Below are 24013 nucleotides of genomic sequence, written 5' to 3' on the forward strand. Positions count from 1 at the left end.
AAGAAAGAAAAGAAAGAAAGAAAGAAAGAAAGAAAGAAAGAAAGAAAGAAAGAAAGAAAGAAAGAAAGAAAGGAGAGAGAAAGAAAGAAAGCAGACTTGTATCTAGCTATGACTGAGCAAAGCAATCCCCAACCTTTTCCCTTACAATAAGCATAAAACCAATAGAATTGGCATAAATGGTTTCAGGGCCAACCAAAGGCACACAACACCTCAAAACCCATCTGTCCATGAAAGCTTCTAGAACTTTGGATAGGAACAGGGGCAGTCATGGCCTTCTTACCCAGAACCATCCTGCCCTTCCCACAGGTCAGCTGTGAGAGTCAGTGGCCTCCCTTCTCCGAGCCTTTCAGTGGAGGATAAAATACCCACAGGCTGAAAACTGTCAGACAAAATCTCCAGTAGCCTAGGGCTGTAGCCTGGCTGAGGAGACCAGAGAACTTTCCAGAAATTTAATGACGGAAAGGAGGGCGTGAAGGAGGCCTGGGCTGACTGACTTTCCTACATTCCCGACCCGACCGAGGTGGGAGATGGGTTCTGCTGCAAGCTGGGGAAGGCCAGGAGCAGCTGACCTTTAACCTGCACCAGCCACACGTGGCTGAGATTTTCTTCTTTCTTGTGGCTTCCATCATGACCACAGTTTCTGGCCAAAGCATTTTCTGTGATGGCGACTTTCAGATCCTTGGCTGGTGAGTCACACCTCTGTGTGAACTTTCTGGTGTGGTCTGCCTGTCCTTCCTCATCCAGGTTGACAGTTCCCTGGATCTTGGTTGGGCCAAGGAGTTTCCACTGAGGCTGGAACCGAATGTCAGGAACGGCACTGTGCCAGACCAGGCCTCAGGTCAACCTTCCTCCTCCACCGGCCAAAGATGTGCGAGTCCATCGCTGCCGGGCCTGCTCCTCCTCAGCCTCGGCTCACACAACAGAATGGGGTGAGGGACTTGGCATTGCCTGCAGCCCAGGGCCTCCCACTGATGGTGTCGGGGGAGGGCTCCCTCATGAGGGGGTGCAGTTCTGTCCCGTTCTGAGGCCTGACCTCCGTGAGGAAAGCTGGTCCACCCAGTTCGAGGCATGGGTAGAGGTATGGGGCTGCGCTCTATGCCTGGGTAGGGCGGGGCACAGTGTTTTTCGTGGTGCTTGGAGTTAAGTGGCCACTCTTTTCCCTCTTGCATAGCTGCTCTTTTTTTTCGTATTACTTATTTATATTTTTTACAGGTATGAGTGTTTTGCCTGCGTGTATGTGTATACAGTGCTTGAGGGGACCAGAAGAGTGTGTCAGGTTTCCTGGAACTGGTCTTATAGGTGGCTGCGAGCTGCCATGTGGGTGCTGGGAACTGAACCTGGGCCTCTGCAAGAACAACAAGTGCTCTTAACTGCTGAGCATCTCTCCAGCCCTTGTCCTTTTCTTTGTAAATTAAATTTCTATTTATCTATTTATTATTTTTATTTATTGTGTGTGCATGTACGTGCACCACAACGTTCACGTGGAGGTCAGAGGACAGCTTGTGGGAGTTGGTTCTCTCTTTCTACCATGTGGGTTCCAGGGATCAAACTCAGGTCATGAGTCTCGGCAGCCAGCACCTTTACCCACAAGGCCATCTTGCCAGGCCTGCCATCCTTTTCTTTGTCCTCTGGCTGGAGGGCTTCTGTTTGGTTTCCTATCACTGTTGTTTTTTTTTTTTTAAGGCGTGCGCCACCATGCCCAGCTTTGTTATTTTTATTTTATGTGTATGAGTGTTATGCCTGCATGTAGGAAAGGGCACCCGTGTCATGCATTGCCTGCGGAGGACAGAAGAGGCTGTCAGATCCCCTGGAACTGGAGTCACAGACAGCTATTAGCTGCCATGTGGGTGCTGGGATTCCAACCGGGTCTTCTGCAAGAACAACCAGTGTTCTTAACCGCTGAGCCGTCTCTCCAGCCCCTCTCACTGTTTTATGTGGGAGCCCAGCTGTGTTCCCACATGCTAGCTTCTCAGCTCTGCCTAGGAAGTCAGAGGGAATTCATGCCAGCCACTCTTAGGCTCTGGGCACTACAGTCTGTTCCTTTCTCCATCCTTCAATTTTTCCCAATGTCTTCTGACGGCTGGAGCTTCTGGCTGTCCTTAGCAGGTATGGGGTGCGTGCACCTTGTCTGTTACCAGGGCCCACCCCCTCCATGACAAACTTCCAACAAACTCAGGCTAGGAGGGAATCACTCAGCAGGACAGCTGGCTTCCACAAACCCACCAGTGTCCTCGCACACGTGAGACACTGATGTTCTCCACTCGAACTGGACCCGGGCGGGCTGGGGCGGAGGGTCACACTTACTATTTTACCTCGGCGTATGCTTGGGTGGCTGATCTGAGCCAGGAGTAAAAGTCTACAGAGGGCGTGTATATGGGAAAGGAAGAGGCTGAGTGGGCCCTGCTCATACATCACACACACAAGATCCCACGTGCAGAAAATCCCCAGGAATCCACCCAAAATTCACCAGAACTAAAAACCAAGCTATCAAGGCACAAGATCAAGATACAAAATCCAGGTGTGGGTTGAAGAGACAGTTCAGCAGGTTAAAGTGCTTGCTGCACAAGCCTGACCATCTGAGTTTGGATCCCAGAACCCACGTAAAAACCCAGATACTGTAGTGTGTGTGTGTGTGTGTGTGTGTGTGTGTGTGTGTGTGTGTGTGTCTGTGTGTGTGTCTGTGTCTGTGTCTGTGTGCACATCCTGCTACAGAGCATGTGTAGAGGTCAGAGAACTGACTTGTGGGTGTCAGTTCTCTCCTTCTACCGTGTGGGTCCCAGGGATGGACCTCAGGGGGTCAGGTCAGGCTCTCCTTCTACCGTGTGGGTCCCAGGGATGGACCCCAGGTGGTCAGGTCAGGCTCTCCTTCTACCGTGTGGGTCCCAGGGATGAACCCCAAGTGGTCAGGTCAGGCTCTCCTTCTACCGTGTGGGTCCCAGGGATGGACCTCAGGGGGTCAGGTCAGGCTTGGCAGCCACGCACGTTTACCCACAGCCCTGTTGTGCTGCTTTTCCAAACTTGGGGAGGGGCTTTGTGAATTGGGGCATGCTTCAAGAAGAGAAAAACAGCTGTAATAAGAGAGGCACACTCACTTTGTCAGTCAGAGAATCTACCCCAGGGGACACACGACCGAAACCCTCACATGCAACACAATGCTCACAGTGCCCCCAAATTAGAAATATTCAATAGCCAGCAACTGGTAAGTGGGTAAACAAAGCATCTTCTACCCTTAGAGTGGAATACCATACAGCTATAAAGAGGAATGAGTTATTGGCAGATGCTAGAACACAGATGACTCAAAAACACATAACTCAAAGAAGCCAAAACGAAGATTGAACGGGATCCCATTCATATCTCCAGAAGAGGAACAGCTAAAGTCAGAAAGCAGGTCACTGGTTGGTCTGGGGCTGAGGTAGGAGCAGGATTGGCTGTAGAGGGGTCATAGAAGTTTCTGGAGTGATGGAAATTTGTTAAGAATGGTTTGTGGCAGTGTTTGTACAACTCTATCACTTTACTAACAACAGCTCTGCTACACGCTTTAAAAATTATTAGTATTTTTTAGGCAGTCTCACCCTGTAGCCATGGTTGGCCTAGAACTCACTATGTAGCCCAGGTTGCCCATGAACTCTCAGTAATCCTCCTGCCTCAGCCTCCCAAGTGCTAGGATTACAGGTTTATTTTACCACTCTGAGCTATATGAATTATACCTTAATAGAACTGTGGTTCTTTTTGTTAATAGAAACAGGGCCAGGCGTGGTGGCACACGCCTTTAATCCCAGCACTCAGGAGGCAAAGGCAGGCAGATCTCTGTGAGTTCAAGGCCAGCCTGGTCTACACAGTGAGTTCCAGGACAGCTGGGGCTACAGGGAGATACTGTCTCAAAAAGACCGGAAAAAAAAAAAAAACAGGCTGGGACTGGAATGATGGCTAAATAGTTAAAAGCACTGGCTGTTCTTGTAGAGGACCTGCATTCAGTTCCCAGCACCCACATTGGGTGGTTCACAACTGCCTGTGGCTCTGGTTCTAGGAGGATCAGACTCTTCTGCCTCTGAGGGCACTGCATGCCCATGTACATACACACACACACACACACAATCTTGAAAAAACAGGCAAAATTTAGGGCAGTGATTACTGGGGTGAGGAGCACAGACTAGGAGGGCCATGTGGGGAGCACCCAGGAGCTGATACTGCTGGTTGGGTTCCCATTATGACATTTCGTTGTGCTGGACATCTATACCTGTGCTCACTTTCACTACAGTATTTTCTGTAGGACTGAGGAGATGGCTTAGCGGGTAAAGTGCTTACTGTGCAAACATGAAGACCTGAGTTCAGTCCTCAGCATCCACATAAAAGCTGGGTGTGGCAACACAAGACTGTAACCGCAGTGCTGAGGACCCAGAAACAGGAGGGTCTAGGGGTTCACTGGCCAATTTAGTCAAACTGGGGAGCTCCAGGTTCAGGGAGAGACCCTGTCTCCAAAACCAAGGTGGAGCTGGGCATGGGCACACACTTAGTCCCAGCACTAGGCAGGCAGAAGCAGGCAGATATTTGTGAGTTCAAGGCCAGCTTGGGCTGCACAGCCTGAGTTCCAGATCAGCCAAGGTAACATAGTGAGACCCTGTCTATAAATAAATTAATTAAAAAAAATAAGATTTATAGAAGATATTCAATATCAGCTTCTGACCCCCACATACTTAGGAATGGACGGGTGGACCCACCTCCCACATATATATCACAGACATGCACAATATTTTCTACAGAATCCTTGCTGAGACTCGTTGGCCAGTTTTCTGAGGCTCAGACAGCATTACGCAATCTTTGAACCACTTGGCAAATGCAAAAGCTGTCACTTTGACCTCAACGGTACTTTGAGTCTTTCATAACTATAACTTTTTTCTTGGTGTTTTGTTGAGACAGGGTCTCACTATGTAATCCTGGCTGGCCTGAAACTCACTATGTAGACCAGGCTGGCCTTGGACTCGTAGAGATCTGCCTGCCTCTTCCTCCTGAGTTCTGGGACTCAGGGTGTGTGTCACCACGCCCGGCCTCTAATAACTCCTTAGCCTGACTGTGGATTGCACTCTGCATTTGAGAAATGCTTCATAGGACTTCAGTCATGACTTCTGCACAAATGATCGCACCCAGTCACAGCCGGTCTTGAGTGCCCATGTCACCTGCACCCCCTGCTGCCGGGGACAGAGGCCAAGACTCACTCTGAAGGACCAGCACCACCACTTTCTTCACGGCGCCCATCTCGTTCCTGGCCAGGCACTGGTACTGTCCCGCGTCATCCATCTGCAGGTGGCATGAGAGAGTGCAGGTGTTCAGGAGAAGACCAGGGGGGCAGGGGACTGCTGAGCAGAGGGGTGACTATACCAAGCCTTATCTAGCCAGGAAAGAGTATGAAGTGGACAGGAAGGCAGGAGTCTTGCAAAGCACGATTCGGATGCACATCTTCCAAACACTGCCATCAAACTGCTACAGCTGCACCTTAACTTAGTCAAGATTTGGGGTTCCCTGGGAGACGTCTGGGAGATCCTGCCTAGCACATTTCTAAAATTCAATTTATTTTTAATACTCATTTATTTATTGTTGGGGGTATGACGTGTACATGTGGAGGTCCTAGGACAATTTGCAGGAAGTATTCTTTCCTATTGTGAGTCCTAGGGATAGAACTGTCAGGCTTGGTGGAAAGTACCTTTACCCACTGAGCCATCTTATTGGCCCCAAGTCTAGAACGTGTGTGTGTGTGTGTGTGGTGTGTGTGTGGTGTGTGTGTGTGTGGTGTGTGTGTGTGTGGTGTGTGTGTGTCTATGTGTGTGTATATGTGTAGGTTTGTGTGTGTGTGTCTGTGTGTCTCTGTGTGTGTAGGTTTGTGTGTGTGTGTGTGTGTGTGGTGTGTGTGTGTATGTGTGTGTATGTGTGTGGGTTTGTGTGTGTGTGTGTAGGTTTGTGTGTGTGTCTGTGTGTCTGTGTGTCTGTGTGTGTGTAGGTTTGTGTGTGTGTGTGGTGTGTGTGTATGTGTGTGTGTATGTGTGTAGGTTTGTGTGTGTGTGTGTAGGTTTGTGTGTGTGTCTGTGTGTCTGTGTGTCTGTGTGTCTGTGTAGGTTTGTGTGTGTGTGTGTCTGTGTGTGTGTGTGTGTAGGTTTGTGTGTGTGTGTGTGTGTGTGTGTAGGCCAGAGATCAACTTTGTTACTCAGTTCCTATCCACCCTGTTTTTCTAGACAAGGCCTCTCTCTCTCTCTGTCTCTGTCTCTGTCTCTGTCTCTGTCTCTCTCTCTCTCTCTCTTGCTTGTCTGGAATGCAGTAATTAAGCTAGGTTGGCCAGCAAGTCTCCAGGATCCTTTCTAACCTCTCTATACTTCCCCAGGGCTGGGATTATGCACGCTGCCAGGTCCAGCTTTTTCAATGTGGATCCTGGGGCTCAAACTCAGATCTTTGTGTTTGCTGACAAGCACTTTACTGATTGAGCCATCTCCTCAGTGCCCTCGCTAGTGCATTCAGAGCTGGAGGACATCTTGGGGTGTATATCACGCTAGGGGGCAGCCTGCGTCATCCAGAGGGCACAGGGTCCGAGCACTGCTAGTAGCTCCAGTGGTCAAGGGTGTCATGTCCATGACCCCAGGTCTGTGATGGGACACAGGGAGACTGCCTCACATTCTTTGTTTTTTTAAAAAAGAAATCCTTTTAAAATTTTATTTTAATTATTTATTTTGTGTGTGTACAAGCCATAGTGCACATGTAGAGGTCAGAGGACAATTTGCAGGAGCTGGCTCTCTCTGTGTGGGACCTAGGGATCAAACTCAGGTCCTCAGGCTTGGTAGCAGACTCCCTTACCCACTAAGCCATCTTGTAGCCCCCCCCCCCCTCTTTTTTTGAGTCAGAGTTTGAGTACATAATCCAGGCTAGCCTCAAATTCATTATGTTGCTGAGGCTGCCCTGGACACTGAATTCCTCCTATCTCAGCTTCCCCAGTCCTGGGATTACAGGCCTGTGCCAGCATGTCTGATGTCACATGGACCTGTCAGGGGATGGAGCCAGGACAGCGTGTTGTGGAGACTATAGCTGTCTAGTAGGTGGCTCCCAGGGGTCTGCATGACCAGAGCTGAGGGTGGAGATGGGGAGGCCAGGTCTACATGGGATAGAGCCTCACTCCATGATGTTACCCTGTCTCTGGAGCCTCAGTTTCTCAGTCTCTAAGATTGAGAAATAGGATCATTGTAAGCATCAAGAGGACAGCTGTGTGTGTTAAACCTCATGACCCTGGCGCTGGGAGAGGGGGGTGGCTGCCTGCAGCCAGGACCTGGCATCAGTGGCCATTTCTACAGCTACTGTGGTTACTAGGTTTGTTTTATCACTGTCCACACACAGCTCCCCAGTGGGCAGGTCCAAAGCCTACAATGATCTGGTGTTGGGACTGACCTGTGAATTTTGGCATCATTAATTATTGGAACTTGGGTTGAAGATAAAGGGGGGACGCTGCCCCCCTTCTCCTGCCCAGGCCTTTGGGAACCCCAGGGAGCAGGAGTCAGGAGAGAGGGGCAGGGTCTGGCTTCCCACATGCATCATGGATCCCCTCTGACCGTCAGTGTCTTCATTCATACAGTGGTGGTGCCATGGTGACCTAACTATCCTGACGGTATTAATGATAGTAACAAGGGGGATTTTCCCACAAGCCACTCTTAAATACCAGGCACAGGTTCCCTCTATTGATGATTCCCCACTATTAACCTACGAGGCAGAAATAACAATCAGCCCTGTTCAGTGGGTGGGATGAGGCCAAGGCAGTGGGGGTGGGAAGAAACCTGAGGAGTAGGCAGGAAGCGCTTTATAGACTGTGGAGGGCGGTGCCGACTTAAAGATCCCCTAAACAGTCAGAAAAAGCAAAGACCGCCTTGCCTCGGTCCTGAGGATGGTCAGTGAGCCGTTCTGCAGCCGGAGGTGGAGGCGGCTGATTGGCAGCGGAAGGCCGTCTTTGGTCCAGTGGATGTCTGGTGCTGGGTCTCCACGGACTACACAGTCTAGCCGGATGCTGCCCCCTACAGGTTCCACCAGGTAAGAGAAGGCCTCCCCTTGCAGGACTGGAGCCTCTGTGGGACACATCAAAGGAGGGACCAGGAGGGAGGCTCCCCTGAAGCTCAACCTTCTATCTACCCATCCCTAAACACTGCCCAGTCCCCCAATTCCTGGGGCCTACAAAAGCTTTGGTGGCCTAGTATGGCTCTGCATAGTCGATGCGCTGGGGGAGGGGAGGGCAAACAGCTTCTGTGTCATGGGTCATATCCATAGACTGGCAGTGCCTATCAGAAACTGTGCAGGATTTGTAGCTGAATGGGAATTGTGCTGTGATTGATTAGTGATGTCTGAGACAGACACAGGAAGGAATGTGGTGGTATGTGTGTCAGCAGTACTGGTTCTCACAGATAGATTATACCAGCTGCAGATCACCTGTCAGGCACTTTGGAAAGAACTATAGTAAACAGGGATGCTGGGACAGCTACTGGACATAGCAACATTAAGAGGTTCACGTGACTCTCCTGACTCAACTTCTTGTTACCCAGTACCAGTTTCCAAGCTTCCTGGGGTCCCAAGGTTGAATCTACCCAAAGTTGCAGCTGTGTCCTGGTTCTCTGGGATGCTTTTTGCCTCCATCAAGCCCTACTCATCCCAAAGCTGAACAAAAGCCGCAGTATCTCTGAGGGTTGCCACCCATGCCGAAGGGGACAGGTGGGGGGCTGGAAACACTGGGCACTTCTTTGCCAGGGTACCTTGCCCCCCATGACTTCCCTCTTCCTTGATACTGTCCAGCTTCAGGTGGGATTATTAGGGGAGTGTAAAACATACACTTTCCTAGGCCCCACCCCAGAGGGATGCATTTAGGGAGTCCACAGCGGAACCTGGGCTGTAGCAGTTTATGAAGTCCCCTAGGGGTCCCAAAATGTACAGGGCAATGGCTGGTTTCTTGGACAAGCAATAGACAGGTTATGAAAAGGTCTGGGGAGAAAGGTCCCATGGACTCCTGCCCTACCCTTCACATGGACGAAACTGACAGCCTGCACACGGCCCACTCTGTTTTCAGCCCAGCACACGTAGGTCCCTCCGTCCTCTCTGGCGACAGCTGCCCGCTGCAGTGTGCTGCCCCCATCCTGTTCAGACACACCCTCTGTGGCAGAGAAAGAGATGTCCAGGACTCTTAGTTGAGAAATAGGGGCCCCTTCCTTGGGCACTCCACTGTGGCCTGTGTCTCTGGCAGGTGCTTCACAGGGATGGGATGGTCCCTTCTTCATAGGTGGCAGGCTGACCAAGTCAGGTCTTTTAGTGGGGGCCACAAGCCACAGAGGACGTGGCCAGAGAACATGCCTATTCTGTGAGCTTGGTGAGGGTCACGGGTAGGTCTTTGGGAATCTATTAACATAAGGAGTCAGACAAGTAGGTATAGGCCTGTAATTTCTGTACTTGGGAGGGAAGGCGGGGAGGTTCAGGAGTTCAAGGCCAGCCTGGTCTACATAAAACCTCTTCTCAAAAAACCAAAATGGACAAAATGAAAAGAACTCACAGAAACATTGCTGTGAGTCCTATAAAGATGGTTCACTCGTGTGTGTGTGTGTGTGTGTGTGTGTGTGTGTGCACGCGCACATTCCCGCAGAGTGACCAACGGATGTAGGTACTGGGATTTGAACTTGGGTCCTTTGGAAGATTAGGAAGTATTCTTAACCACTAAGCCATCCTTCCAGCCCCTGGTTTGTTCTTTTTAAATGCATGTGTATGTGTGTGTGTGTGTGTGTGTGTGTGTGTGTGTGTGCGCGCGCGTGCATGTGCGCGCGCGTGCATTTGTTTTTGGTTGTTTTTTGGGTGGGGGGTTGGGTTTTTTGTTTGTTTGTTTGTTTGTTTTTGGTCTTTTTGAGACAGGAACTCCCTCTGGCCCCAGCTGTCCTGGAACTCACTATGTAGACCAGGCTGGCCTTGAACTCAGAGATCCGCCTCCCGAGTGCTGGGATTAAAGGCGAGGTGTGTGTGCTTTTGTGTGTGAGTACTTCCTCAATCACTCCACCTTATTTTTGTTTGTTTTTTGAGACAGAGTCTCCTCATGGCCCCAGCTGGCCTGTAACTTGCTATGTAGACTAGGCTGACCCTGATCTCACAGAGATCTGCCTGCCTCTGCCTCTTGAGTGCTGGGATTAAAGGTGTGGGCCACCACACCCAGCTTTCACCTTCCATTTTGAAGTGGTGTCTCTCACTGAACTTGGAGCTCGCTGATTGGCCATCGAGGTCTGGGGATAAGTCTGTCTCTTCTTTCCCAGTGTCAGGCTTATAGGCACACACTATCATCTCCAGTTTTTCACATGGGTGCTGGGGATTTGAACTCAGGTCCTCGTGCTTGCACAGCAAGCACTTTACCTACTAAGCCATATCCTCAGCCCTGCAGGTAGGCATCATCTGCAGATGCTGTTTCTCTAGGACAGGAATGGGACAGGCATTGCCATCGAGGGGGCATTTATTTGAGTTGCCAAGTGCAACTTCTGGGTTGTCATCCTGTCCTTGGAGCCCCTGCATTCCTCCATGTCACCCACAAAGCCACTGAGACATCCGCCTCAGCTCCCCTGCAAGGGGCAGGGTCCAGCGGGGCCTTGGCTGCAGGCGTCCCAAGGTGTTTAACACATTCTACAGTAGGCAGTGGAGGGAATGCGCTATTTATCAATGCAGCAGGCATTTATTGATCACCTACTGTGTACTGTGCCTTCCCTCAATGTCACCTGGGTCACGGATGGAAGGACAGAGTCACCCTCCGTGGGAGCAGCGGCTCAGGGCAGGAAGACGGGCCTCCCCTCCTGACCTGAAGTTTCTGGGCCTGTGCCTGCTACACAGCAGCTTCTTGCCAGCAACATGGTTTGTCACGTGTCACAGGAAGGGTCTCCTTGGTTCCCTGCATAGTCCGGTCTCTCCCAACCTGCCTTCCTCCTCCTCCTCTACCACCCAGGGCCCTTAACACCTCCAACCTCCAGGGGACCCAGACCTGTGACGAGCTGGTCATTGATAGTCCAGCCAATGCGGGGTGTTGGGCTGCCCCGAGCTGCACAGCGAAGCCATAGCCTATCCCCAAGGCGCAGGCTGCGGTCCCCAGGCAGGGTGGTGAGGACAGGCAGCGTCAGGATGGTGAGGTGCACGCGGCGGCGGGCTCGGCCCACAGCATTCTCTGCGGTACAGGTGTAGGTACCAGCGTCCTGGCTCTGTGGGCAGAAGGCATCAGCATGGCCATTGCCCCTGCCGCTGGCCTGAACCAGAATGCCTCCAGGGACCTGCTGTCCACAGAGGAGCTTCTAAACCAGAGAAGTGAGTGACTTTTCCCAGGTCCCACAGCCGGCCAACAATCCAGCCTCCCTTAGCTAGGCTGGAGTATCCTTGCTCATCATCAAGCTCTGATCACAAGATTGGAACCATGGGACCCAGCCCTGTGTCCTGAGCGTCTTCTGTGTACTGGAAACTGTACTCAGAACTGGCCTGTACCAGTCCACCAACATTCGAATCATCTCAGAGGTGGCTCCTACCTTCAGACCCTTCACAGAGAAACCCCAAGGAGGCTCTGAGGGGAGAGGGCTGGTGGGACAGAGTCTGAGGCCCTCATGACCCTTGCAGGTGCATGTCACCACACAGCTGTGTGGCCAGGAGGATCCCTCCTTTGGTAATAACAGAACTCTGAATGCTGAGAGGCAAGGGCTCCAACACCCACAGCCCTGGCTCGACACCTCCTCGGGACCTTCGAAGACATTCGATGTCAAGGTTGTTTGAAAATGGTTAACTGTACTTTGGGGACACAAGGTTGTCACCATGTGTCCCTGGGAGGTGGCCATGGAGGTTCAGGTTCAAACCTGGATTCTGACTGCTGACAGAGGCTAACTTGGGACATTAAAGTGTTGTCCTGAGCCTTGGATTGTCAACTGCGGGTGGGATGGCAGCTGCCCTCCCCAGGGCCCTGCAGGGCTCAGGGCCAAGCCTGGCAGACAGGGGTGCTCAGCAGGTATCTGCCAAACCTGGGGTCTGTCTCACCATTTTCCTCTGCTCCTTGACTAGGCCTCACCTCAGAGTTCTTCACCAGCAACTCTCCAGAAGGCTGCAGGGTGAACTTGCCCTCAGTTCCGGACACAGGCTGGCCGTCCTTCTCCCAGGTGATGGCGGGCTCGGGGCTGCCCTTGGCTTTGCAGGGCAGGAGGGCGTGGGAGCCCTCGGTGATAGACAGGTCTGGGAGGCCATTCTCAATCACAGGTGGCACTATGAGGAGATGGAGGCCTATTTGGAACTAGGTTGAGCTGTGGTGGGGTGGGCTGCCCTGTGCCAGGACCTTGCCGACCCCTCAGTCCCCTATCAACTGTCCCCACCAACTGCCTAGCCATAGGTCATTCATTGTGGTCAGAATGAGCTGGATTCTGTGTTTGATGACATCGTCTGAGGGTGACCTACTGTGTCTGTGTGCCTAGGTATGTATGCACACACACATGCAGACACACACAATGACTTCAAGCTCTGTGATGGGGAGGGCAGATTCCTGTGTGCAGAAGTCTCAGGGACTTTGGGCAGAGAAGCCTGTATGCCTTCCTCCTCTGAGAACTGTGCTGGGGACAGATGAAGGCCACAGGCAGATGCATTTAGAATCAGATGCGTTCCTGACAGTTACATCAACAGTCACAAGCGGAAAACACCAGTGTGAACACTGGTGTGTAAAGGGGCATCACGGAACAAGGCAAGATTGGGCAGGTCATGAGAGAGCCATGGCCTTGGTGATTCCTAGGGTATGTGGGAAGAGGATCATCTGGGACCAGATGATCACGGGGAAGAGGGGCTGGAGAGATGGTTCAGCGGTTAAGAGTACTGGCAGCTCTTGCAGAGGACCCAGGTTTGATTCCCAGCACCCACATGGTAGCTAACAACCGTCCAGGTCCAGGGGATCCAACGCCCTCTTCTGACCTCCACTGGCATTGTAGGACACAGGTGCACTTACAGACATGCAGGCACTACACTCATACACATCAAATAAAAATAATAAAATATTTTTTTTTAAAAAAGAATCACATCTGGAGACCAGCACCCATACTCAAACCACAGGGAAGGACAAGTGAGTTCAGGGAGAGGCACGGAGCGAGGAGCCACTCTGGGTTCACTGCAAAGCCCAGGCCCAGTCCTGCAGATCCATGGCCACCCGGACACCCTATCAGAGCCATGAAGTCAGAGCACCCCGAGCCCCACTGGACACTCTCAGCACCCTGAGCAGACATCTGGCAGACAACAAGCCACAAGCGAAGGAAGTGGCACTTGGAACTGCATGTCTGGGCAGTGGGAATGGCTACTGTTGACAAGTCATGATGAAAGAAAGGCCAGGCTGGTGTCCCAAGAGTGGCCAGAGAAGCCACTCTTGGAAGAGTGGAGCCAGACTGTAAACAAGAGGAGGGAGATGATTCCCTAGTTCCTTCTAGAAACATCTGCAGTGTTGTGTAGGGAAGAGGCAGGGGTGGACATTTGGGCTGGAGTGGACTGTGAAGAGAGAAGCTCACGCAAGCCTCAAAGCCCTGGGCCATCATATCCCCCGTGGCCCCACCTGAGCCCACCTTGTACCACCAGCCTGGTCTTTGCCATAGCGCTGCCCACTCTGTTCTGGGCGATGCAGAAGTAGTTCCCAGCGTCTTCAGGGTTGGTGTGAGTGATCCACAGCTGACCACTGGGGAGGACCTGAGTACGTGCTCCTGGATAAGAAAGAGTTAAAATTGGGGCCAACGGCTGGGGCAGGGGGACCCCTGGAGGGACAGGGTGGGGCTTGAGATAAAGTGGCTGAGTTGCTGAGGTTGCAGAGTGACCAGGAGAAACAGGACAGGCTCCTGGACCTCCCACTTGACCACTGGGTGTCCAGGTAGGATCTCAGAAAGGAGGGCAGGAGGGCGACGTCAGGGTGGAGGGTAGGGATGTGCCTCTGGGCCAGGCAGGGCTTGTGGGATCTCTCCCAGGTATAGGGGTCTCCTGGGCAGGAAGGAGGACCCCAGGATTTTGTAAGGACATCTTCCATCCCCTTCCGACTGGCCACTCTGCGGTCTCACCTGTAGGGATGCTGAGGCCCTCCTTCCGCCAGGTGACAGTTGGCTGAGGGACGCCAGAAGCCTCGCAGGGCAACAGCAGCTCCTCTGATGCCACAGCTTGAACCGTGCTGGGCAGCGGCTTCACCACAGGAGAGGCTGAGGGCATAGGGGATAGGGATCCTTAGAGACCCCTCCAGTACCAGTCCCTCCAACTAGGATGCCTTGAAGCACTGGAGAGAGGGGTTTCCAAAACCTCAGACTAGCGACAAGGCTGCAGGGAGCCAATTCTCTCTCAGAGATTCCAAGCTAGGGATTAAGCCCAGGTAGACTGGAGGCACCTGGGGCTGAGGCCTCCTCTAGGCTCCCAGTCCTTCTGTCTTCAGCTCCACCTGCTCCCCTTACTCCAGGGCCTCAGGTGGTCCAGCTGGGACCCTTACCTTGTACTGTGAGGACCACATGCTTACGGGCCATGCCGGCAGAATTGCGGGCTGTGCAGGTGTAGCGGCCGGAGTGGATGGGAAGAGCCTGCTCAATCTCCAGGGCGCCTGTGGGTGGGATCCAGGCATAGTAGAGGGTGAGGGGATCCAGGACAGGAGTCCCCACTGATGGTGGTGTCAGTGCCCCATCCACATCCCCTCAGATCGCCTCCTTTGTCCATCTTAAACCTTGTGAGGAGCAGAGGGTATGGGACATGGGTTGCGAGCCTTCTGTGCTCCCCATCCAAGGCATTACTGTGAGACAGCCTTTCTACTCTGTGGGCCTCAGTTTCCCCATGTGCACAATGAGAATCAGACAAAATGGTCTGCCAAGCCTTCTGTATGTGGAGTTCCAAGGTTGGCCATACCCTGCCAGGAACCCCTGCACAGTGCCCTGCTCCCAGTTCACCTCATCCAGGAAGCCTCCCAGGATTTCTGCCCATCTGTGATCCAACCCCTCCCTCCACAGCTTTTGGCATCAGCGGGCCCCATTTCAACTTTCTTCAGCCTGCAGCCTAAGTCAAGCAAAATGGTTTCCAGAGTGATGCCTGCTGGGTTGGGGAGGGGAGTGGAACCACTGGCCTCTGGAACATCGCACAGACTCAGGTTGGCCAGGATCTGTGGATTGTGTCACACAAGTTGGTCCTTCATGTAACAAGGGGTTGGAAGAAAATGTTCCATTGCTTCCAGAAGGTCTGAAAAGCAGAGCTGGCTAATGATGTAGAGATGGGGAGTTCCCTAACTAATTAGGACATTCAAGATGGGGAATTTCCACAATCATTTTGATATGCAAATTCACTTATTTGCACCATAGCCCAGCTTGGCCTTGAACTTGTTATACAGACTAGGATGACCTTGAACTTGGGATCCTCCTGCTTCCACTTCCCATGTATTGGGATTACAGGGATTTAACTGGTGCTGGGGATAGAACTCAGGGCCTTGAGCATTCCAGGCAAGTGTGCTATCAACTGAGCCATATTCCCAATTCAGCCAAAGCATTTTAAAAATCAGTACCGGGCCTGGAGAGATGGCTCAACAATTAAGAACATCTGCCGCTTTTGCAGAAGACTCGGGTTCAGTCCCCAGCACTCACATGATAACTTACAATGGTCTATAACTCCAGTTCCAGGGGATCCAATACCCAGCAAAACACTAATATACATAAATAAATATTTTTTTTAATTTTTGTTTTTTGAGACAGGGTCTCCCTGTAGTCCCAGCTGGTCTGGAATTTGCTATGTAGACCAAGTTGCTCTCGATCTCACAGATATCACCTGCCTCTGCCTCCTGAGTGTTGGGATTAAAGGCATGTGCCATCATCATGTCTGACCTAAATCTTTAAAAAAATCATTTTGGAGCTGGAGACGTGGCTCAGAGGTTAACAGTGCTTGCTGCTCTTCCAGAGGAACCAAGTGCAGTTCCCAGCACCCACACCCAGCAGCTCACAATTGCTTGTAACTCCAGCTCCAGGGGATCTGATGCCTCTTTTGACCTCCCAGACACCTACACACAAATAGTATATACTCACACTCACACAGACACAGCACATACATAAAAATAAATAATAAATAAATAAAAAGCCTTTTAAAAAATCACTACTTTTGTTGGGCGTGGTAGCGCACACCTTTAATCCCAGCACTTGGGAGGCAGAGGCAGGTGGGTCTTTGTGAGTTTGAGGCCAACTTGGTCTATGCAGTGAGTTCCAGGCCAGCTGGGGCTACATAGGAAGACCCTGCCTTAAAAACAAAACAAAGCAAGACTGGGGCTGGAGAGACGGTTAGAAGCACGGTTGTTCTTATAGAGGACCTGGGTTGGGTTCCCAGCACCCACATGGCAACTGAGAACCATCTTAAACTCCAGTTCCAGGGGAATCTGATGCCCTCTTCTGACCTCCGTGGGCATTGCATGCCATAGGTGCATTCATACACATGCAAGTAGTATACTCATATACATAAAACAAAAATAATAAATAAAAAAAATTTTTGGGTCTTTTTGAGACAGGGTCTCCCTGTAGCCCCAGCTGTCCTGGAACTCACTATGTAGACCAGGCTGGCCTTGAACTCACAGAGATCTGCCTGCCTCTCTGCCTCCCGAGTGCTGGGATTAAAGGTGTGTGCCACCACGCCCGGTGAATAAAATATTTTTTTAAAAGAACTACCCCAATAACCTAAATTTCATCAAAGAAAGAAAGGAACTGTCAAACAGCAAAAGGCTGAGTGCAACTTCAGAATAAAGACCAAGCTCCTCAGGATGGAGCTGTCTTATCAACTCTTCCAGGCGCTGGTATTTTTCTCCATCTACAAGAAAACTGAGTCACCATGAGCCTCAGGGCACAGGAAGTGGTACTGAGGCTCAGAGAAGGCAAGGGCCTTCTCCCAGATCACACAGCAAGGTGGGAGAATCTTCCCTCTCATTTTGCTCCAGGGGCTCTCGCAGCCCCCTCTGCCCAGCCTCCCAGTTTCCCCTCACTGCATCGTGCCGTTCACTTACTTACCCGATGGCAAGACTCGATGACCACTTCCCCTTGCTCCCAGCTGGGTGCCCGCCCTGCTCCAGGACACAGTCGGGGTCGGCACACCTGTACTGTGGCAGGTGAGGACCACGGGTGCCATCCTGGTCACTGTGAAGTCCGTCTGGTCATCCGCAATGGTGGGAGGCACTAAAACCCAAGATAAGGCTTTGCCATAGCACACAGGGGACATGCGGCCGAGGGGTCAGGGGGACAGGACCGTTATAAAAGGAGACCAGGACACGAGGAGACATGAGTTATAATGGGGCAGAGGTCAAGGCAGTGGGTGTGGTAAAGTCACATTCATACACTCAGCAGGTGTTTTTGGGCACAGAGATAGAGTCCTAAAAAGCTTTCTGGAGCTGAGCATTGTGGTGCAGAGGCAGGTGGATCTCTGAGACTGAGGCCAGCCTGGTCTACATAGTAAGTTCTAGGCCAGCTGGGGCTACAGGGAGACCCTATCTCAAAAAGACCAAAAACATTGTTTTCTGCAGAGATGCTGACCTAATGACTTTCAGAGTAATTTCTACAGCAGGCCTCTGGGGGACCTGACACTCAACTGAAATCTGAAAGAGAGGTAGGTGTTCCTGGTAGAGGGAACAGCGTGTGCAAAGGTTCTGAGCTAAGGAACAAAGAGTACAGCTGGTTCCCAGAGTAAGCCACGGGGTAAAGTGAACCTGGGGGGTGTCAATGGGGCTAGACCACACAGGACCCTGTGGGCCCAGGTGAAGGCTTTACAGTCTACCTTGAGGGTAGCAGGCAGCAGAGAAGGGAGATTTTAACTGTGGCAATGACAAGTTCAGGTTTGGGCTTAGAACAGTCCGTACTGGGAAATTCTCAGGAACCATGCCGAAGCTTGGGTTATTTATGTCAGTGTGGTTGAGAGGGACCCAGCTTCCTGGAGGAGGTGTCCTAAGATGCACAGGAGTCCCAGGGTGAAGGCTGCACAAGCCTGTGGGCAGGTAGAGGTCCCAAGAGGGAGGGTGCTGTGCCCACCCTGGGCTTCCTCCCTTGCCCACCTTGCCCACTTCCACCCTGACGTACCATGGACAGTCACTTGGTAGGACCTGCGGGACTCGCCCAACTCATTGCTCACAACACACTCAAACTGGGCTGAGTCCTGCGGGCTGGGGGCCGCAAGGAGCAGAGCGTTGGAGGGCAGGAGCCTAGGACAGATAGATGGATGTCTGAGTGACGGGTCCACTGGCCTGGGATGAGCCAGGACCTTCCTTCCCTGACATCTACCCTTAGCTCTGACTCTAAAAATACCTTCTAGAAACTTCCACCCCAACAAAGTTTCAGCCATTGTGCTTGTGCATGACTTTTGTCCCTATGTGTGTTTCTCTACAGCCTGTGTTTAAGATATTATTAAGATGATGACCGGGAAGCGATGAGCTGGCACCTGACATAATAGGTGTCTTGGAATCAGTGGGTAAGTTGATTCTTTATCGCCCCCAGCAGCCACTCGACGACTGGTTGTGTGTGAGATGTGTGCAATGCTTTGGGGGTTCTTGGAGTAGCTGTGTGTACTGGCTCAGTCAGGACCGACTCCAACATCCGTGGGTTGTTTGTTTGTTTTGCAGTACTGGGTGTGGAATCCAGGCCTCGCACATGCCAGAGAAGCACCCTGACACTGAGCCACACCCCAGGACCCTCTATATTGTTTGTTTATTTAAGTTTTTAAAAATCAGGCTGGGACTGGTGGTGCACACCTTTAATCCCAGCACTCGGGAGGCAGAGGCAGGCAGATCTCTGTGAGTTCAAGGCCAACCTGGTCTACATAGTGAGTTCCAGGACAGCTGGGGCTACAGGGAGACCCTGTCTCAAAAAGACCCCCCCCAAATCTATTTATATGAGCCAGGTGTGGTGGCACACGCCCCAGCACTCGGGAGGCAGAGGCAGGTGGATCTCTGTGAGGCCAGCCTGGTCTACATAGTGAGTTCCAGGACAGCTGGGGCTACAGGGAGACCCTGTCTCAAAAAAAGGACAAAACAAAAATCTATTTATATTAGTGTTTTCCTGCACACATGTAAGTGCACCAGTGTCATGCAATGCCCGTGGAGGTCAAAAGAGGGCACCAGGTTCCCTGGAACTGGAGTTATAGACCATTGTTAGCCACCATATGGGTGCTGGGACTTGAACCCAGGTCCTCTGCAAGAGCAGCCAGTGCTCTTAACCACTGAGCCATCTCTCCAGTCCCTACAATCTGTTTTTAATGTATGCCTGTGCTAGGTAAGTCATATTTTTTTTCTGTGGGGCCGTGTGTTTAAGCATCTCATCCCTACCTGTCTGCCTTAGCATCACCATGCCCCTGACTCCTCCGGGTCCTGTCCCCTCCTCCCTGCTCACTAATCCATGAGACGTGCCCCCCCCCCAATCTCCCACACTGAGCAGTTCAAAATGCATTGTTCTTACCGGTAGGCTTCCTGTTGCAGGTGGAAGTCCAGCTTCTGTCCATCCTTCCACCAGGTCACTACGGGCTTAGGGGAGCCGCTGGCCTCACAGGGTAGCGAGGCTGGGTTGTGGGCAGTCAGGGTCAGGTTGGAGGGGCCAGGAGCAATGGCCGGGGGCTCTGGGGAGAGGTCAGTCATCAGGAGACAGGCTTGGGCATGGGGGTCTGGGTGCTCTCTGAGACTGTGCCTAGAGGAACCCTGGCTTGGTGCACTGCTGTCCTCTTCGGCCCGTCTCCCAGAGCCTAGAGGAGGGATGGGGGATCTCTCCAGGGACAACTGACAGTAGGTCTCTAAGCTGAACAGCTTGGACCTTTCTGAGATCCCGAACATCCTGTCCTTGAAGGAGCCATCCAGGGTTCCTCTCCAGCAGCTCTGCCCAAGGTCAAGGTTCTGGCAGAAGCTTGACTGGAGGACTTGATCCAGTGACTTCTCTATCTGATATTTTGTGCTGTGCTACTCACTTAAGGAAGTGTCTGACCTGTGGTGTGGCCTTTGAGTGCACAGAAACAAAAGCTTTCACCCATGGGCTTCATGATCAAAACCTCTTGAGGATCCTTCCTAACAGCTGGGGTAGCCCAGAAACGCTACAGGACCAGCCCCAGCAGGAGAGGGTACTGAGGACAGGAAGAACATCTTTCCCTAGTCTGCCTACCAAACACTCGGAGGTCCAGGCCTTGACGGTCAGAGCCAGCGGAGTTGGATGCCAGGCAGAGGTAGTGGCCGGCATCTTGTGCCAAGACTGGCTGGATCCGCAGGGAGCCCTCAGACAAAAAATGGAGCCTGGAAGGAAAAGAAGGGTTGCCATGGAAACAGACAGTTGGGGGTACTAAGAGGGGTTGGAACCATGCAAGATCGTGTCTCCAGAGAAATTATCCCCTTTGCCCCTAGCCCTCCCAGAAAGAAGATAACTCAGTCAAATCCATGAGACCAAGGCCAGGGGTCACAGACATGTGGGGCAACCACATGCCACTTGACATCAGAGAGATCAAGAATGGCTGCTCTGGGTGGTAGCATTGTCGCTGCTTCTGAGAATGACCCCAAGGCCTGGCCTGGCCTGTATAATCCTGCCCTTGGACACTGCTGATTGGACAGGGGACGGTCCATCACTTAGGCTGGGCCAATGGTATTGTGTGCCCTGGGAATTTGGGCTTGATATTAACAGATGGCTTGCAGGGTCCACAGGCTGTGTGAGCTAGGGAGTGTAAGCAGGATGTGAGGAAGGAGCGGCTGCCTATTCACAGAAATGGGCGGGGGGAGGTACAGAGAGAAGCCGAGAGCCGCAAGGCCTGTGGGGTACCTCAGCACTGCCAACCAATGGTCTGCCTGTCCCTGTGGCTTGAGAGCTACCCATATTCTGTGATGAAGCAGTTTTCCGCTCCAACTGCTGCCCAGGTGGGTACCTGTTTGTGACCCACAAACAGGTACCCTAAGCCCCAAATCTTCCTGAAGCCCCTCTCTGGCTCCCACCTGGGGCTCCCAGGATCCAGAGGGACCCCATCCTTCCGCCAGCTCACAAGGGGTGTGGGTACACCGTGGGCCTGGCAGGGCAGCAGGGCTGTGCGGTTCACTGAAGCATTCACAGCATTGGGTCCTGGCTGGATGGCGGGTGCCTCTGGGAAGGGACAGAGGGCATGGCTTGGAGCCTGTGGCTCTGAGGGGAGGGCAGGTAGAGAGGAGGACACTCACTGTGGATCTCCACATGGAAGGCCACGCTGGTGCTGCCGGCAGCGTTGCGGGCCGTGCAACTGTAGTCCCCACCATCAGCTGTGCTCAGCGCCTGCAGCTGGAGGAACCTGCCTTGCTCTGGGAACTGAGTGTGGGCATCTGCCTGCAGAGTCCCGTAGGGTGGGTGGGGGAAGGGAGGGAAGAGAGGTCTTTATTAGCACTTGACTGTGACCCCCCGACCTTGGTCTCATGGATTCAAGACTAAGTCCTGAGTTGACATCCTCTTGCTGGGAAAGTCAGGGGCAGAAGGGAAAATCTTGCTGCAGGACACAGGAGTCCAGCCCTTTTCAGAGCCCCACCGGCTGATGTCCATGTCCTGGTTTCTCTATGAATCCAGCCCTTCCTGGTCTGGCTAGTCACTAGGCCAGGAGGACTTAAGGAACCTTTGGGGCTGGGCAACGGTCTCTGCTCCATCCCAGGCTGGCAATAGGCCTGCAGCTAAGGTTCAGTTAGCTGAGACCATAGACCTGGAAGGAGCAGGCACCGTCCCTGGAACCTCCACCCAAAGGCCTACGGTCCTGAAGTCCATAGCTGCAAACTGGACCCAGGGAAGGACAGACACTGAGAACCTGTCACAAGCTCAGGCACAGAGCCTCTCTGTGTAACTTAAAGGTGCCATGGGAGGAACGCTGGGTGGTTAGCCTGGCCTTGCTGCAATGCTCAGCCATGGCATGGGGTGATAATAATAGAAGTAGAGGCTGTTCCTAATGCAGACTTGCAAAGGACTCTCCAGAGCAGGGCCTCAGCACCCTGGACGCATCTGGTCAGGGGTCTCAGAGGTACAGATATAGAGGCCCACCTGCAGCAGCACGCCACCTCGATGCCATTCAATCTCAGGTGTGGGCTCTGCCTCCACTGAACACTCCAGGATCAGCTGCCCTGGGGCCAAGCCAACTACAGAGCGGGGACCTCGGGGCCCAACAACATTTGGAGGGGCTGCAAGGACAAGAGAATGTGAGAGATAGACCTGTCCCTAGGCCCCATCCTGCTCCCCCTGCCCCGGTTCCTAGGTCCCCTACCTTGAACTCTGACCCGGAAACTCTTTTCAACTTCACCTGCAGGACTCTCTGCCAGGCAGGTGTACAGTCCAGCATCGTCCACCTGCAGATGGCACAGGGTGAACCACTGTCTCTGGCTCCACATGTCCATCTCCCAATATACATTTATATATATATAGCTAATGACCCTGGATTCACACTTAAATCTTATGGTGGGTTGCCAACTCCCCTCCTAGCCAGCCCATCCACTCTAGAATTCTCATCTCAATCCTGACTTGGAGTCAGGGAGGGCCTGCTTCTTTTGAGAAGCCCCCCTTGACTGCCCCAGACAACTGGTTTTTCTATCACCCATGCCGCTGACCTGCCTGGGAGCCCATAAGGGCAAAGGCCAGCAAATCACACCCCCTAGGCACACAGGACACAAAGAAGGATCTGAGGGGGGCTTGGCAGCTGCCCCCAAAACCTAGGAAAGCGAGTTTCTTCTCCCAGGCCTACCCCCATCCCCTAGCAGGCAGGGACCGATACCTGTACACTCTGCACCCGCAGCACGCGGCCAGATTGTTTGTTATCCTCCTGCTTGTTCAGCACCTGCCCGTCCTTATGCCAGGTGATGTTGGGCATGGGGTTGCCCTGGGCATTGCACAGGAGTTCCAGGTGGGCACCAGGTATCAGTGACAGTTCTGAAGGCTGGCCAGAGTCCTCAATATGAGGGGGTTCTACAAGACACCCACCTTCGGTCAGCTGTGGCCTGGATGCTGGGGCCTGAGGCTTCTCTCCAGTCCCCCACCATCCAGAGGATCATGGCAGAGGAGCCAAGAGACAGCTAAGTGGGGTGGGGGTGCTGTATGATCATGTAAACATCGAAGGCCATGAGGTCACCTTCCTGGGACAATTATCTGAACTTTGAAACCAACAAGACTCAGTATATGGGGAAAGGACAGAACTGAGTTTGTTCTTTTGAATACGTCCCCACATTGCAGTATTTTGTGCTGTCTATGGCTCCATCCCCAGTTGCTGGTGGTTCTTGCTTGTGTTTCTGACACAAGGTCAGGTGGCTGAGAATGTTGGAACAGAGTTGAGGAAGAAGGATGCTGCCCAGTCACCTGGCAGGCAGGGCCAGCAAGGCCTCTTTCTGGAATCTCACTCCTAGGGGCAATCCCAAACCTCCAGGGGCCTCATCTCCACCACCCTCTTCTCCCACCTCACCCTCCAGCCCACAGAAGCTGCTGAGGACGGAGGACCCACCCATCACAGTCAGCTGGAAGTGCCTTCTGGCCTCGCCTGCTTCGCTTGCCGCTACACAAGAGTAGGTTCCCGAGTCAGCTACATGCACTGCCTCCAGCTGCAAGCCAGGCCCCTGCTCGAGGCTCTGGGGCAACAAGGGGTCCCCATCTTTCATCCACGACACGAGGGGCAGGGGGTTTCCTCGGGCCTCACATGGGAGGACCACTGGGGAGCCTTGGACAGCCACCACGTCATTCTGGAATACCACTGGTTCCAGGATGGGGGGCGCTGTAGGGGACAAGAGTGGGTAAGATCCATCTTAATCCACAGCAGGTGGCCCTTGTCCCAGGACCTCCACATAGACTATTCCTATGGTCCTCCTGGGGAAGCCCTTCAGAGCCCTCAGGCTAGGTGAGTCCTCCCCACTTCCACAGCATCCCCTCATCCCCACATGGGGCCCAGGTGCAGGAGGATCACTGCTCACTGCCCTAAACTATGATAGAAAAGGCTGGCACAGCTGAGTTCCTGCTCGCTGCCGGGGACACAAATGGATGGGCAACTGAGGGAA

General features: G+C 52.7%; 1 protein-coding gene across 1 annotated transcript in view; it reads right to left on the reverse strand.

The window, feature by feature from the left end:
- The window catches only part of Hmcn2 (hemicentin 2), a 173908-nt gene that overhangs the window by 18415 nt on the left and 131480 nt on the right, over positions 1-24013 (reverse strand). Inside the window, exons 69-86 of the mRNA XM_017796457.1 lie at positions 23467-23733; positions 22747-22937; positions 22243-22324; positions 22023-22159; positions 21185-21326; positions 20966-21110; positions 20151-20278; positions 19461-19617; positions 18090-18211; positions 17031-17195; positions 14498-14605; positions 14082-14216; positions 13599-13733; positions 12077-12267; positions 11015-11228; positions 9029-9163; positions 7900-8090; positions 5214-5295 (exon numbers count right to left, since the gene is read on the reverse strand). Coding sequence (XP_017651946.1) covers positions 5214-5295; positions 7900-8090; positions 9029-9163; positions 11015-11228; positions 12077-12267; positions 13599-13733; positions 14082-14216; positions 14498-14605; positions 17031-17195; positions 18090-18211; positions 19461-19617; positions 20151-20278; positions 20966-21110; positions 21185-21326; positions 22023-22159; positions 22243-22324; positions 22747-22937; positions 23467-23733 — 2727 coding nt within the window. The remainder of the gene's footprint in view (positions 1-5213; positions 5296-7899; positions 8091-9028; positions 9164-11014; positions 11229-12076; positions 12268-13598; positions 13734-14081; positions 14217-14497; positions 14606-17030; positions 17196-18089; positions 18212-19460; positions 19618-20150; positions 20279-20965; positions 21111-21184; positions 21327-22022; positions 22160-22242; positions 22325-22746; positions 22938-23466; positions 23734-24013) is intronic.

This window comes from Nannospalax galili, unplaced genomic scaffold (genome assembly GCF_000622305.1).
Source record: "Nannospalax galili isolate Female #2095 unplaced genomic scaffold, S.galili_v1.0 scaffold290, whole genome shotgun sequence".
Classification (NCBI taxonomy): domain Eukaryota; kingdom Metazoa; phylum Chordata; class Mammalia; order Rodentia; family Spalacidae; genus Nannospalax; species Nannospalax galili.